Source organism: Pelmatolapia mariae, linkage group LG15 (genome assembly GCF_036321145.2).
Source record: "Pelmatolapia mariae isolate MD_Pm_ZW linkage group LG15, Pm_UMD_F_2, whole genome shotgun sequence".
NCBI classification, from domain to species: domain Eukaryota; kingdom Metazoa; phylum Chordata; class Actinopteri; order Cichliformes; family Cichlidae; genus Pelmatolapia; species Pelmatolapia mariae.
The window spans coordinates 30,864,927-30,881,785 of record NC_086240.1 but is presented as its reverse complement, the minus strand read 5'-3'; the positions used below and the strand labels follow the sequence as shown (position 1 = coordinate 30,881,785).

The window sequence follows — 16,859 nt, the reverse complement described above, 5'->3', positions numbered from 1 at the left end:
GGAACCAAGTGCTCTGCTAGGATAATAAGGTACTATGAGATCAAATGAAGAATTAAAGGATAGGTATACATTTCCCCCATGAGACGTAGAAAGCCATTGTTGCTAGTATCCCTGGGTGCCTCTTTCTTTGCTGTCTCAGCCTTAGCGCGGCAGCTTTTCCTCCCACCTATACTTAAACCTTGTCTGTGTTGACTATTAGTGTTTCTGATAATCTCACGAAATGCACAGCTTACATGCTTTGCGGTTCCATGGACATGTTCAGGTGAATAAGACGCCTCTTTGTCAAAACATCCTTGAGTAGGCCCCTCCCTCAAGCTAAAGAAGCAGAAACCATTGTAGTGAATGCAATAGTTTCAGAATGTTATCAGTTATGCTTCATCCTCACAGCCACACATATGAGGTGCACAGCTTCTTGATGACCTCAAATCACCCAAAAGCACATGGACCAATTCACAGACCCCTATTGAAAAGTCACCCTATTGAAGATAATATACTTAATAAAACAACTGTATTGTTAAGCACTGATTATTGTCGTTATTTGGTGAGACCAGCTTTATTCGTCAACACGGTCTGAAGTCTGTTCCTTTAAGTAATACCAGCAGATGTATTTATTTGGTATATGACATCAAATGATGAAGAGCTAAGTGATTTCAAGACAATTTATTATTATTTTTTTAAGTATTGGAATCAGCTGTCAAAATAAGATTTGGCTTACCTTGAGGTAGAGAACAAAATCTTTCTTTCAAAGAACAACAAATGATGACAGATGCGGCTGAAATTTTATTCACATTTATTGTTGCTTTTAGTGTGCTCACAGAAAATTAGAACACCTTAAGCAGAGGAGTTTAATAGCAATTGGTTTGTAAGCAAAGTTACATTCCATCTCTAAGTCAAATTGGTCAAAGCTTCTCCAGTATTTACAAAAGGAAAAAGAGAGAGAAACAAGATGCTACACAAACATTTGCATCTGATAGATTCCTTAACTCGAGTCAAAGACCACTGGAAAAGAACTGCCGGCTGGAATTGAATTGAAAACAAACAAACAAAAAAACCCCCATACAGTATATAAACAGTTTACCATTCCACTTATCACAGCTTGGTTTTTTAGTTCAAAATTCCTTAAGGACCTTTTGTGTGTTTGCATGTCTGTATGTGTGTGTTTGTGTTGGTATCATACAAAAACGAGCGGGTGGAAAAAAGAGCAAACATTATGTGCTTCTTGAGATCAAAATTTCATTTTGTACAATAATCACAGTTAAAAAGACCCCCGCCTATACATACTTACATTTTTATTAAGGTCATAAAACCAGCAATAAACAATAAAGCCTATACAACTTGTATTTCTACGGAATCACTGACAGCTAATGAGAAGTGAAACGCTCCTATGGTTTTATATGACTTCCTAAAAACCTAACTCTGGGACTCGTTGTCTTGTAAAAACGATTTTAGTGTTGTAAACCGTATGGTGGATATGGATCTCGGTCTTGACTGCTCTTGATTATTGCCTGTAGCACATTTCCCAGGACAGCCCCACCCACCCAGATGTCCTTCCTGAACCCTCCCCCACCTCTTCATTTACAACTGTACCCTGGTCCCCTTCATACCATGGGCATGTCCATACTTTTTTGTTTATATTTTGTATAAAAAACGTAATACTGATGTAAAAATATATGGCAGAGTGTGGATGTATTTAATCAGTTGTACATATTGAGGCCAACCCATCTCCACAGCCTGCTGGAATGCTAGTAACAAAGGGCCGAGATGGGTTTTGCGTAAGGGGAGAATGGAAACTAAAAATAAAGAAAAAGCTTTAAAATATCCCTGGTTAAAGAAAAGTTCTTCAAAGCCATGATGTGGCATCTCTCCAAGCAGGGAAATGTTCTTTGATTATCTTTTTTTTCCTCCTTAAAAAAAAGAAAAAGAAAAGAAAAGAAACTTTCTTCCACTTTCAGCTTTTATTCAGCAGCCTCAGTGGGAGCAGCTGGAGCTTCTGCTGATTCTGCTTCTTGTGAAGCTGAGGGAGCCTCCTCTGTTTTGGGCGCCTCCTCGGCCACAGGTTCAGCCGACTTCTCCTCTGCCTTTGGCTCCTCTGCGGCTGGGGCCTCCTTGGCCTCCTCTGCAGGCTTTTCTGCTGCTGGTGGAGCCACCGCCGCTGCCTCCTCCTCCGGCTTGGCCACTACTTCCTCCTTGGGCTGCTCAGCGGCAGGTGCAGCCTCACCTTCAGCAGGCTTGGTCTCCTCGTCAGCAGCGGCCGCTGTTGCCTCTGCGGCCTCGGCTTTGGGCTCCTCTGCAGGTGCCGCCGCTGCAGCTCCCTCCTCGTTCTCGGCCCCATCGCCCGTCTCCTTTTTGGACTTCTTGAAGGAAAAGCCGCTGAGCTTGAAGGATTTTTTGAAGGAGAATTTCTTCTTCTTCTTCTTCGGGGTCTCGGTGCTGGTAGAAGCTGCGGCACCATCCTCAGCCTTGGCAGCTGCCTCTCCTTCAGCAGGAGATGCTGCCTCTACCTTCTCTGCATCTGCAGCCTCCTTCTCAGTGGGGGCGGCCTCAGCTTTCTCTGCCTCCTCCTTGGGGGTGTCCTCGGCTGTTGCGCTACCATTGGCTTGCACCTCCTCTTTGCCGTTTTCGGCTGCGGCAGGAGAGGCATCTCCATTAGCTTTAACATGTCCGTTTTCCTAAAAGGAGAGACAGAAGCTGTTACTGCCATGCACAGAGCTGGTCCGCTGTAAGTACAGTGCCACTGGTGAGCAGCAGGGGCAGCAGACACCATCAAACTTCAGCCCAGGCTCGGTTTCTCATTTTCACAGCAAAAACAGTGGAACACGTCTAATAACCGCCATCGAGCTATGTGGATACACCACACACATAAATATGTTATGAGGTAGCAGCTTCCTGTATTTTTTCACCCAGAATTTCATTCACATCCTGAACACGAGAGAGCAAGGACCGCAAGGGGTCGCTACGTGGCCGTTCCACAGCAAGCCAGCTGCTCATTAAAACAGCAGCTGCTCTTAGTCTCCCACATGACCGCGAGCAGAGTTCAGACGCAATTTCTTTTTATATTTAGCAAATCTAAACGAACTTCTGAATTACGGTCTCACCTAACCTGTGAAATCCATCTAAAAAGAAAAAAAAGAAAACGTAGGCTGCTTTCTCTCCGGGGCGCACCGCTGGCCCCCTCCCCAAGCCTCTGCCCCCCTCCTGCGTGATAGCAGGCTGCCATCTCCACTTTCCAGCCGAGCATCTGTAACAAAAGGCGTGGTGCTCCGAGCGCACGGAGCCTTTGTTGGCCGTCGTGCATCTCGCCTTATTCAGCAACTTCCCAAAAGACCTCATCCAAAGCTACAGCACCTCGTCATCGTCTTAAAATGAAGAATTAAAGTCAAACTCGGCGAGAAGAAATTGAACACGACTCCATTCTCGTCTTTTGATTGGCTTTGTCACAAAAACCAAATAATCTCTGTCTATGAAACTGCTTTGTTTTGATAGATGACCTTAAAAAAAGAAATCCGCGCGCATTTCCCCAGATAAACTGCAGGAATCAAATCATCCGTTAAATTTGTTGAATCTTTTCTTTCTACATTTAATACCCGTTCAATTCATCCACAATTACGCACGGATGGCGCCCCCAGTGCTCAGCTTCCCCCCTCCCTCCCTTTCCACAACAACCAAATTGTCCCCTGACGGATGTTAAAATATCATTTACCTGTCCGTTGGTCTTGGTGGGTGAAGCTGCCGCCTCTCCTGGCTTTTCAGCCGCGGTTTCAGCATTTCCAGCTGTCTTGGACAATTGCGCTCCCATGCTTTTCGCTCCAACAAAGAAACTCGACCGATCCAAAAAAGCGAACAAAGACCCACAAGCCTCTTTGTTGAAACGCAAAGCTCTTCACTGGTAGCCCCCTCTCGCTCTCCCACTGTGTGTGTATGTGTGTGTGCGCGCGCGCACAAAGAAAAAGTTCACAGGGAAAATGTAAAGCAAACTCCAGTCAGAGTGTGGAGGATTCTTCAGCAGAGCAGGAGAAAGCTGGCAGGTGAGATGAAGTAATAAAATCCCAGGCTGGTGGCCGTGTCGCTGTAGACAGGCTGCAAAATGGAGAAATTTCCCTTGTTGCTAATAAGACGTGGGGTCCAACGCCCAAGTGCAGGGATGAATGGGCGCTCCGAGCGATGACGGCACCGCTCTTCGGTTCGGCCAATTACAGCTTCCACTCAGGGCTTGGGCGGGGTTTAGGGAGGGAACAATAGACGGCAGCGCTGCACTCAAGGTACAGAGGAGTAACTGAAGTTAGCTACATTTATGTGATGTCTCACTTAACCAAGACATCACTTGTTTGCATTTAAATGGAAAATGTCTTAAAAATAAATATATAAAGTCTGCGTTTGGCAACTAAGATATGAATATTGTGCAATGAAGGTTAATCAGTTCAGGAGCGCCAAAATTTAGTTTAGCTCAAACAGGTGAGGCAAGTGTTGCTGTTTTACATTTGAGACACAAAAAATCAGATCACCTAACCAAAGCTTTTACTTGGATTGACCATCCAGGCATATTAGCAGCCACCCAAGGATGTATTTTTTTTTCTTGTTCTTTGTTTTTGTCTGTTGATAGGACAACAGTATCCATCATTGATTTATTAATATGACTAGGTTTTGACCAAACAGAAGTTTTGGATGGATTTAAATCACATCTTGACATTATATATGGATGTAAACACCTACTATCTACAATCTGCTAGTGGTAGTTGAACTGCACAGAGCAGAGACCATTTCTGTCTGATAGAAAGTCAGAGGTGGAATATTACCAAAACAACACCATGAGACAAAGATGACAATCAGGTTTGGGTGGACTCAGGAACTTTCCCAACAAACAACAAACACCTACTGTATGTGTGTGTGTGGGAGGGTGGTAACATGTGCATGTATATAGAAAGTTGGGGGCTGGGAGAGTACCAGCTGCAGTCTTGTTGACGACCGTGCGATGTGCCCCATGGGGGAGGTTGAGAGTGTTCAAACAGGTCCCTCAGCACACATTTGCAATGCAAATCCATTACAGAGGCAAAGGCAACTGTCCTCAGCTCACGGAGACAGAAGCAGAGCTGGCAAAGCTAGTTCTGCACAGTAACAGGTGGACTTCCTGGAGCAGTTTCAGTTTCCCGGTTTTTAAAATGCTATCAAGTGCAATGCAAAGCAGTACTTTTCCCCCCCTTTGGCCAGAGATGCAAACCATAGAGTTAACTCAGGTTTTCAGAAGATCCATGATCACAGTGTTGAGCAGATACCTAATATTATTCATAACAATATCAGTAATATATCATCATTTACATGTACTTTCAGTACTATTCATACTGATTTAGAAGTGCTCTTTCTGAGTTAACTCCAGTAATCACTTGCCCCAGTCTTCCTGCAAGACTGCTAAAAGATGTCCTACCATTAATTATAGTTATAATTTAATTATAACTTTCATCTTAAATATAATCACCCTATCTCTGTCAATGGGTTACACACCACAGGCTTCTAAGGCAACAGCAGTTAAGTAATTACTTTAAAAAACATCACCTGTCTTAGCTAATCATAGGCCAATCTCCAAACTTGCTTTTATTTCAAAAATTCTTAACAGGGCAGATGTATAAGAGCTAACAAATCATCTGCAGATGAATGGTATATTTAAAGAGATTTGGTCAGGTTTCAGAATTGACCATGATACAGATGAAGCACTAGTGAAGATTATGAATGATCTTCTTATCACCTTGGACAGTGGGCTCAACTCTATGCTTGTCCTCCTGGACTTAGTGCGGTATTTGGGGTCTTCTTCACACACCAAGGTTAATTACGGACTTCCAAAGGGTTCTTTACTGGGACAAATTCTATTTAGATTATACATGGTTCCCTTGGGCAGTATTATTAAAAGGCCTAGCATACATTTTTTATGTATGATACTCATCTTTATCTATTGTAGGTGACACACACCAATTGTAAAACTCCAGGAATCTCCTAATGACATAAAAAACATCTGGATGACTTCTAATTTCCTTTTTCTATATTCAGATATAACTGACGTTATTGTACTCTGCTCTAAAAATATTACAAACATGGTGTCTAACCAGATACTTGCTCTGGATGAAATAACCTTGGCCTCAAGTAACACTGTGAGGACTCTTGGAGTCAATTTTTGACCTGGAGTTGAAATTAAAATAATTCTTCTCACATGTTGAATAATCAAGTCCAGTGTTATCTTAAAGACCTCATAGTAACATATCACTCCAATAGAGCACTTCACTCTCAGACAACAGGCTTAGTTGTGGTTACTAGGCTATTTAAAAGTAGACTTGAGAGCTTTTAGCTTTCATGCCCTTCTTCTGTAGAACCAGCTCCAAGTTTCCCATCAAAATACCTTTTAATTAAAAAAACAAACAAACCCAAACCACTAAATAGGTAGTTGGCTGAAATTCCCAGGTTTCGTTGCTTCAGATAAGAATAGTTCTGTGTCTCATTCTCAGACATCTGGCAAAGCATGTGATTAGAAAAAAATCCCCTTGGAATATTCTAAATTTTTGTAGAGATTACATATATGATGAATCAGAAACTCTTCATTTACAATTCAATTTGTTGTGGGGAAATCTTTAAAAACCACACAAGGTCTAGTGGCTAAAACACTATCAAATCTTTCTTATGTGGGAACACTAACATTTGTATTTAACAGGGGAAACCCACAAACATTCGCAGGCTTCCTTATAATTCCTCATTTCTCATTGAACATAAAAAAAGATTTACAGAAAGAAGAACTAATACTTGTGCAGTCTCAGAGCTGTTGCATTGTTTTTTATAATCCACATTTTAAATTCCCCTTTTGTCCATATAAACTTTTTCATTGCCATAACCGAGCAGCTAGACATGCCCAGTGGCACCAACTGGTGCAAGCTTTTCCATTTCAAAGCCTCAGCTTTAGTCAGTGGTTGCTACCAAGTTGTTGTTCCAGAGCCACAACCTACCCAATGTGGATAAGAGTATTAAGTGTTAAGTTACCACTAGCAGTCTTGGTTAGCAGGTACGTCTATCCACTAAGGAAACAAACTGGTGAGGGTAGCGTATGATGATATTAGACTAGTTGCCCTGAAGCACTTACAGGGGCTTAGTTGAAAAATTAGCGATAAGTGGCTATCTTACCTATCATGGTCTGCAAAAATAGGTCAGATAATGCTATTTGTGCTAAAGTGACGTCAGCACAGAGAAAGGAATGGAGAGGGCCACGCTGGTGCTTAGTTTTGAAGTATTTGACTATAGGCCATAGGATGCCATGTTTCCATAACACTAGATCTATTAATCACATAAAGCTTAGTATCGCCGTCATTTTCAGTGTAACAAATGCAGTTCCAACAAAAATAGCTGAACTATATAAGAAGGTTGTTAATATGGTCAAAATCCATTAACCATTTAGTACAACGTTTTAATTGCACTTTTATGTTACGGTTGTTTACCAAGTTAAACTACTGAGAAAGCAGATCCTTACATTATCAGAGTAAAACAAAGATCCTACAAAAAACAAGGAAACCCCCCCAAAAAATCTACCAAAAAACTTGGAGGGATTGGACTTGGACTTGGTTGGATGCCGGGCAGACCAGGCTCATCTTATAACCTTGCTAGCTACCTGAGCACTTTATGCACTCACTCTAGCTCCAAATGTGGTGATTCAAACGTGAAAATAGTAAAAAGTTTATCAACTGCCAACTTTTTATATATATTTTTTGGCCTTTTTACAGCGAGGAATGACAGGAAAGCAGAGGGAGAGAGAGAGAGGGGAAGACATGGGCCAAAGGGCCACTGGTCAGATTTGAATCAGTCGACCGCTTTCAGCCATGGCTGAGCCATGGCACCTGGTCGCCTGCTCAACCGAGTGCGCTAAAGCGGCGCAGAGACATGATGTTATTGTGTATCCTTATGGCACTTTAATTACAAACGTTTCATGCAGAATGTCTGTGTGGACCTTAACTTCAGACTGAGCACAATAGCACCATTAGCCTGTCCCAGTACACACAGTCTACAGCAGTGGTTCGGCTGATTTTTCCACTTACTATTACCTAATGGTGGAAGTATGTGTACGGTTGATGGCTTTCTTCAGAGTAATTCCACTCTCATTCTTCTCCATGTAACACAACTGTTGTGATTCAGAGTTTCAGAGCAAGTCCAGCTTTTTTTTAAGCTGGATTTGCAGGTGTTGTGGTTTTCAAAAGAGGAGGATAGACAATTATTTATTGTTCTGCTAATTAGAGGATATAGAATTTCAGATAGAAAGGAGCTATGCTGCTGTTGAGCTGCTCCACAAGCTCAGTGATCTGAGACACCTAGATGTCCCTATACAGTGATTTTACTAGAATGGTTGGCACTGATCACTGATGCTCTCCAAAATGTACATTATGTGCATTCAAGAGCTACACAGCAAAGAAATCCTGAAAGTTACTGAAGCAAAACCTTGGTATATGTGAAAAACTAATGTATATAAAAGCATATTTTGACAGAAACTTTCTTAGCTAACATAAGTCAGTAGAAAGAAAGCTTCAGATAAGATTATTTATCCTGGAAAAATGGTGAAATAAGAAAAAAGAAAAATAAGAAATGTTGATATTAGCCAAACTGTTAATTTAATATTTATATAATATTTGATATTAGTATCAGCTGAGAAAATTCACAATGTTCTATATGTTCTATAAATAACACAATTATATTTATGTAATGATTTTTTACTGTCTGCCATTTTCACAGGAGTTGTATGATAGAAAATGGATGGGATTCCATTTCACTGTCAGTTTTGAGATCCTAGTGTGGGTAAATTTACACCTGTTTTCTTTTTCCATAAAGGTCTTTTTTGGTGTTAGTGCCTTTTACTTGCACTGGACGTCTGATAACCAACAGACAGTCTGTTATGCAGTTGCATTCATGAGTCAAACAGCGTGTAACGAATTGTGAAGAAAGGTCCAGATGTTTCTCAGAGAAGCTCCATTGATGCAACAAAATCCCAGGCTTAAATAAGCAGCCCTGCTGCAATCCCAGAACAGGAACTGCCAAAGTTAGCTCTGCTTACTGGGCATTTAGGTTTTATGGCCATTGTTAACCCAAAATGATTAGCTGAACATTCTTGCTACTGACTACATTTAAAGTCCCTCCAAGGACTTTTAGTGATCACAGAGAAGGAATATAAAACTTATTTGGCCTAGTTCTCTGACAGTAAACATTACTGTTGTCACCATGCAAATTATATACTGAACAAACAAACCTTCATAACCCATACCCTTCATCCACAGGTGTCAAACACTACACTGATGTTGAGTTTGGATTGTGTTTAACAATGCGGTTTCATCACCACCAAAAAAACCCAGCATGTTTGTAGTACAAACTAAAAACATTTAGGCTTTAGATTTTGTTCCCTGAGCCAAATCACCCTGCTGTTGTCTGCATTAACTGCTTTATACCTCTAATATTACACCTGCCATTTCAGTTGTAATTGTACACAAACAGCCTTAGGTTATATTTAAAGACTGCTTAAATTTTGTCTGGCATCTAAACTTTTCAGTATGTAAAGAGGAGTAACATTGTTTAACACATAATAAAGATGACCATATTACCCAAATTCCTATAGATTTTTCAATCAATTCCACTTGCCCTGCCTTCTTCTTTTTCCCAAAGACCAGAAAGCTTCTCTCTAATTTCTTCTGGAACAATAGGAAGCCAAGACTCAGACTTTCTCTCCTGTATTTGCCCTATGATAGGGGAGGACTACAGGTGCCACAATGCTTTGGTTTTCTAAGGAGGTTCTCTTGCCCTGCCCGCCAAAGCTTTGGCACTGAATAGTTATTTATATTCAGCATCACATAAGAATTTAAGGAAAAAATACTACTAATCCCTTCGTAAAAACAACTCTATTGTAGTTTGACACATAGTTAAAAAAAAATGCTGGACGACCCCATTGGGTTGTCCCGTTTCTGCCCGATCTGGGGTAATGAGCTTTTTACCTTGGCACACGGGTTTTAAAATAAGGTTGAATAAGGCCATAGTAAAAATACAAGATGTATATGAGGATCATAATCTAATGTCATTCAGTGAGTTTATGGCAAAGTTTGATTTACCACAGAAACACTTCTTCAGATATCTACAACTTAGAAGTTTTATCCTGGCTCAATCAAATAATTCAGTGCAACAGCCTTCATTTTCCATCCTAGAAACACATTACAAAAAATTGCTTCGGTAGAAGACTGGCCTGTCAGTTTTATAACATGTTGGTTGAGAAGCATAGAGTCACCTCAGACAATAAGCGACAGGAGTGGATATAAGGCAAAAAGCAATTTGACCCATTGAGTGGAGTAAAATATGTTTAAAGACACACATCTTACTGAGAATGATTCAATTTAACTGGATAATGCAAACATATGTCTTACTTGTAAAACTAAATTTGATCCTAATATACTGGACATATAAGTGTACCAATCACCAAGGTTCATTGTACCCCTGTTTGTGGAAGTGTGAAGAGATTCAAAAGTTTTGGTGCTCAGTGTTAAAATATATTTCTCAGATCACATCTTCCCCTGTACCACGAAGTCCTAAGGTCTGTATTTTAGGCATTTATTCAGATGACTGTAATTTATCTCATACTGAGAGAAAAATGGTTGACCTTTGCTTGCTCCAGGCCAAACGTTGCTGGAAGAATGTTGGTGGCCCCTCTTTTGACCAATGTTTAAACAATGTAACATCAAGTTAAGTTCTTGAGAAACTGACCTATGTGGTTAGAAAAAGATCTTCGGAATTTTTTGACATTTGGAAGATGTTTCTGGAACTATTAAAAAATGGGGAAGTTGAGAGTGAGATAATGAAAAATGTGTAACTAAATTTGGGAATGTACGTAGTAACCTGTGCAAAAGTTGTGTTTTTATGATGCATTATGTCTCCCACAATGCATTGTTTCTGATACTAATTAGTTTTGCAAGAATGTAATTTTTAGAACAAAGGTTGGTAAAGTTTTGTGGCATGCTTTAAACACTGTTGACATTTGAGTTTGGGTTTTTCTTTTGTTTGTGTGATTTGCTAAGCGTCTGGTACAGCCCAGAAGCTATGCTTGCAAACACCACTTAGGAATGCCAGAGGGCATCTGGACAGCAATGAAAACGGAGGAAAGTTTGAGGTAATGAGTGATGGAGCCCTGTGAATGACATTGCACAAAACACCAGGGAGGAGCCCACTGACCTGTCTGAATGGGACAAGGGCACAGTGAGAAAGAGGCTCTTAATCGGACCAAGTAAAAACTGCTTTTCTCATGCTATTACAAAAATGCTATTATCTATTGTACCTGACTCAACTTGGCTGCTAAGACTGGAGATTTGTCTATGTGCTTCCTATACAAAAGATATAGGAACCGTACACTCGGGCCCACACAAAAGATGCGGATATGTGATCTTTTCATATGGCTGAGTTTTGTGTGAGAGGGGAGAGGTAGCTGTTTCCGTTGGCTTGTATAATTGCAGGTCTCCCCCCCCACTGTGGATCTGGCCCTGGTTCCTGATCCTGTCGTTTTGTTTCTTCCTCTGTGCAGGTCCCCCGCCCTGGCTGGGAGAGTTCAGGGAATATCTCCTTCTGTTTTGGGTGTGCCTCTGTACCCTCACAGATGGCAATTCAGGCACCCTGCATGTAAAACACCAAGCTGATCTTATCACTAGAGGTGACTTCACTGGCAGTGACTGCTTGTTCCCTGTGGCAGGTTTTTTTATTTGCATATATTATGTGTTTGAACAGGGCAGGGGCTGTTTGGTAGGTGGGGGAGATCAGATAATAAACACAAGTGTTCGTCTTTTGACACGATCTTGCTTCTGTGGCTGTTTACTCAGGATTAACCGGTTAACAAGCAGCTTCTGAATACTCACACATAGGCATGTTGAAAGACCAAGGCTGCTCTAACCACTTCTATCAGTGTACACTGTAAAAACTCATGGACAGTTTAATTAAATTACCTCATTCTTTATATTTAACTAATAACAGTGATGTCAGAGTGACTATATTTTTTGTAAGGGTTTTTTATGCATTTAATCAGGGGTGTCAAAGTAATTTTACATTGTGGGTGGGGGTATTGATAAGAATTTAGCAATTATTATCACTTATTGATTCTCACTGACTCCACTTTCAGTGTCACCACCATTTCTAAGCAGCATATCAAAGACATTACATTTATGCAAATTAATTACACTCTGCGTGGTTGAATGCTTGTGCATGTTGGAGATATTTCCCCTCTTTGTTATGAACAGTGTTGGGATCACTTTTCAAAAACCAGCAACTACTGCACAGATTATTACACAGAACACTTTTCTTAAAAGTAATGCAGTACTTTACACTGGTTTAGTGTAATAAACAATAAGCATGGCTAAATGTATGCAGCTTAGCTCAGCTGCAGCTAGCTGGCTATCAGTAACTTACTTGCTTGCCAACATTACTGGTAGCAAAACAGGTGGAAATGCTTGTTGGTTAGCTTGCCAAATTACTTAATTGGTTAACATAATTTATGACATCATGTATAAAGCCAGAGAGCTCTTATTTTAATTAAAAAAATGTAACCAGCCCTCCAATTACACTGAGAAGGATAAGCGGGAGAGGATGGATGGATGGCATTCTAATACATGAGGGTGGTTAGCCAGTTTTACTATAGTAAAGTCATTTGGATTTTCTAAATTCAATCAGTGTTGTTGACATTTTACTGAAAAATCAGGACCAGCTCGTCATAGCTTGATTTTTTTTCATGCAGTCTTTTTTGAATTTTTCACAAAAATGCAGTGCGTTACACAACAAGTGCATTTTATGTCACTTTTTCATAACGTCTCAGTGTTTAATGGCCTTAACACTTTATACGGTGAACTAATAGTTTATACACTAAATGTATTGAGTAAAGCACTGTATGTTTGGTTAAATCTGGCTAATAATCTAAAGTGCTTTGAATGGTCAGGAAAACTGCAAAATAAAGGGTGTAATAGAGTTTAATAAAGGACAAGCAACTTCTGAACCTCAAAGAAAACACACTTTTCACTCAAATCTGGATGAGATGCTACAACAATCTCTTCCAGATATACATTGTAAATCTGTGAAAGTGTCCATGTGCTTGAGTATCAGCTGGAAGCAATACTAGCCCACCACATTCCAGTACTGCTGTTGGTGTTTCTCATTAGTGAGAGGAAAAGGCCCTTTCATGTAAAGAGTGGGTATGGCTGCATTCTTGCAGCCTATCCTCAGGCAAAACACCTACAACATCCTTTATTTTTCATTTACATACTTTCCTCTTACATTGTGATCACCCAAACAGCAGGTCACAGAGCGTGATTTCAATGTTTTCATTTAGTGATTTGAGGGCTTTGAAGCATTGGCAACATCTTTTTCGGGGGGTGCTCAAGCAACCCTAAATTAGGGATTAAGTGTCAGAAGTAATAGTAGTCATAATAAAATATTGTAATATGTTACGTTCCCCTGGGGGGTCTAGGCGGTGAGGGGGAAGTAACAAAAAGTGTCCGGGTCAGAAAAAGGAGTCAAGGAGGAAAAAGAGTTAAATTAAAGAGTTTTATTAAAGTAGCTCAACTAAAAGAGACGGACAAGCCGCTATCACCATTTAAGGAAACAAACAAAACTCAAGCATTGGTCAATAAAGTAAAAACGTAAGTCAAAAAGAGAGAGCAGCTCACTAGCTGCAAACACAGACACGCAGCTCACTAGCTGCAAACCGCAAAAACACAGCTCACTAGCAGCAAAAACACAGCTCACTAGCAGCAAAAACACAGCTCACTAGCGGCAAACACCCAGCTCACTAGCTGTAACCATTCACATGGCGCTCTGGCCCAGAGTTCACCTGTCCCTGGGCTTAATCCCTTTAATTACTGATGTGAGTCAGCTGTGTAAAAGAGAAAAGGTGGCACCTCAGGCAGAAGAGATTGAAAGACACGCCCACACAGGCACCTTCAGGAGGAGGCCCTGCTAGGGCCGTAACAAATATCTGACATCATCTTATTATATTTAGTGAACTTGAGATGAATGAAAACAAGTTTAAATGTGTTCTTGTCATCATGATGATACAGTACACTCAGAGCAGAGTGGTTTGTCATTACAAAATGTTACAAAAGTGTAAATTATTCTGGTCTGCAGGGTCATTGCCCTGATGTATTGGATCAGTATGCTTGTGGCTCAGGGGGTAGAGCATGTTGTCTCCTAAATGGAATACCCTGGTGGTTCAACCCCTGGCTGCTGCAGTCTTCATGGTAAAGTATTTGGTAAGGTCCAGAACCCTGTGTTGCTCCTGATGCATTCATGTGTGAATAATTGATGGAAAGAAGTGCTTGTCTGAATGAGATAAATAAAGTGCTTTGAATGCTATATAAGAGCCAGGCCATTTGTATTTGTATTATTATTATTATTATTATTATTATTAATATTATCTAAATAGCAAAGGCCAGATTGAGTATTTGTTCATTTTAGCTTCTGCACTTTAACCCTGCTGCCAAATCACTAGTTGCCAGGCAAGGAAAAACATACTATATCACATTATTTTCTTAAAGTTTTTTTTATTTCTATTTCAGTCAAATTGGGCTTCATTGTTTTACAAGAGGAGAGGCAGAAAAAAGAAACAGGTGGTCCAAATTTATTGATGATAATTTCAACATTCTAAACAGAACACCTCCAACCATTCATGGCAGATCACTGGCTCTCCCTGAGCCTGGTTCTGCTGGAGGTTTCTTTCTGTTTAAAGGGAGTTTTTCCTTCCCACTGTCACCAAAGTGCTTGTTGTAAGGGGGTCCTCTGATTTTTTTTTTTTTTTTCTATTTTCTTGGTACTATTGTAGGGAATTTATCTTATAATATAAAGCACGTTGAGGCAATTGTTGTTGTGATTTGGCAGTATATAAATAAGATTTAATTTAATTTAAATGAACATATTGCTGAGCAATAGATATTAATGACAGCATTTAACAGGATTCATATTACTCAAAACACAGCTTAAACAGGATGGCTGCCACTAGAAGGGACAGACTCCAAATCTATTCTCCAGTCTTGCATTTGAACCTGACATCCTGTGCTGAATAAAGGCAGGCTTTGTATGAATTTGAAAACCCCTCCTTTACCAGTTTGCTTTTGGTCCAGGTGTATGGAGTAACAGCGTGATGTCTACACTGAGTAATGCACTTTAATTGCAAGTAAAGTGGACTGCCTTTGCGCGGTTAAGAGACTAAAAAAAGAGCGACTGAAACAACAGTGTGCATGTTTGTCTTTATCTGCTTTGCTACAAATTGTCTGGTCAACACAACTGAGCCTTTGCCTTAGATTTGAGAACTGAACTGTCCACCCTAAAACAAGTGTATTATATTGAAAACTGATTATTCATTATTCATCATTCTTAGACTCTATAGTAGGTCATCCCAGTTAATGAGATTGTTTTTCGAAGCTAACACTGTAATGGTTACCAAGTTGAATTGAAGTTTTCCAAAGGCCAAAAGGACTGAACATGTTTGCAAACAGTATCTTCCATTAACATCAGTTGTGAAGCACTGTATGCTTTACATTATGATTGGGGGCTGAGCCCCTCCTAAAGATTTGATCCCACAATCACTCCTTTGAAGAAGTTATTTGAAGTGGATAAAGGAAATCCATGCATGTTCTAAAAGATGCTGAAGTCATCACATGCTGTGTTAAGTTTGTATGTTGATTCATCGTTCCCCTTTCTCTGAATTTGATTGAACACAGGTCTGTAGGCAGAAAAAGACTGTGCGTGTCTGTTCTCTGCAGTTTTTAGGGCGATGGGGAGGTCAGACTGTTGTTTGTGGTTGTTGATAAGACTTTTGTTGGCTAGATTGCTGTCTCAGCAGAGGCCGGCTGGAGCCACGTGGATGCCGCTGGCTGACAGATTCAGCAGGAGCAGCATGTGTCTCGCAGAGTGGCTCTTTAGTCCCCCAGTGCACCGCATGCCGAGCTTGTGCACTGTAAAAATAAACCAGTCTGCATGCCCCATGTTTACATCATCTATTTGCATATTTATTTTAAGGCAATTAAAATTAGCCAGTTCTGCTTCTTTCAATTTGGCTTATTTTCCAAAAACAAAAAACAAAAAACAAAATCAATCAAAATTATTTTTAAAAAAACCCACCCATTTTAATCATTATCTAGACAAGTTAATTTTCAGGAATGGTACCAGAGTAATCAATCAGGTTGGCTAAATGACCGGATGTGTTCTAAAGTAGTGTTTTTTTTCATTGACCCATTACATGGGATTATTCAGTATTAACTTTCGTTTACCCAGGAAGTGAAACTCTTGAGATTAAGAAGGTCTTTTGCAAGAGTGTCCTGGGCCCAGATGGGCAGCATTAACTATGTTTTTGGATGGAAGAAGAATCTGGAACTTCCCTCTGACCTATCATGATCCCTAATGATTTTATTTGTCAGTTTTTTCAATGCTGACCAGTTTCTATGAGTTTCACAATTATAGTACAAGTATAAAAATACTCTGTGTTACCCAGCAGTGACTAATGAAACTGATTAAAATTCAAAGTTTTCTTGACTTCCGAGATTTGATATCTTGCTGCCAGCCAGCAAAAATAGAAGTCACATCAGTTTGCATTATTTCTTCTATTAGTTTACGTGGCATCTTTGTATCAAGTAGTCAAAGCCAGAGCTTATAAAGACGGACTAAAGTTGGGTATTTTATCTACTTTGACTCACGGTAACTATTCCTTAAAGGTAGTTAGTGTGCAGTAAGTAGTGGCATAACCAACTTAGATATCTCTATAAGTGTTTAATGGGGCTTCTGCCAGAAAAGTGTTAATACTTAGCAACTGGAAGAAGGAGGAGTGTTCAGTATTTTAGTAC

The 16,859-nt window shown here is 40.2% G+C and overlaps 1 protein-coding gene across 1 annotated transcript; it reads right to left on the bottom strand.

The window, feature by feature from the left end:
* Window positions 1–773: 773 nt before the first annotated feature.
* Window positions 774–4,152, bottom strand: marcksa (myristoylated alanine-rich protein kinase C substrate a). Its single transcript, XM_063496154.1, has 2 exons — window positions 3,701–4,152; window positions 774–2,669 (listed from the first exon to the last, which is right to left on the bottom strand). Exons 1-2 carry the CDS (start codon window positions 3,794–3,796, stop codon window positions 1,956–1,958), a joined length of 810 nt encoding a protein of 269 aa, XP_063352224.1. The 5' UTR covers window positions 3,797–4,152; the 3' UTR covers window positions 774–1,955.
* Window positions 4,153–16,859: the final 12,707 nt, after the last annotated feature.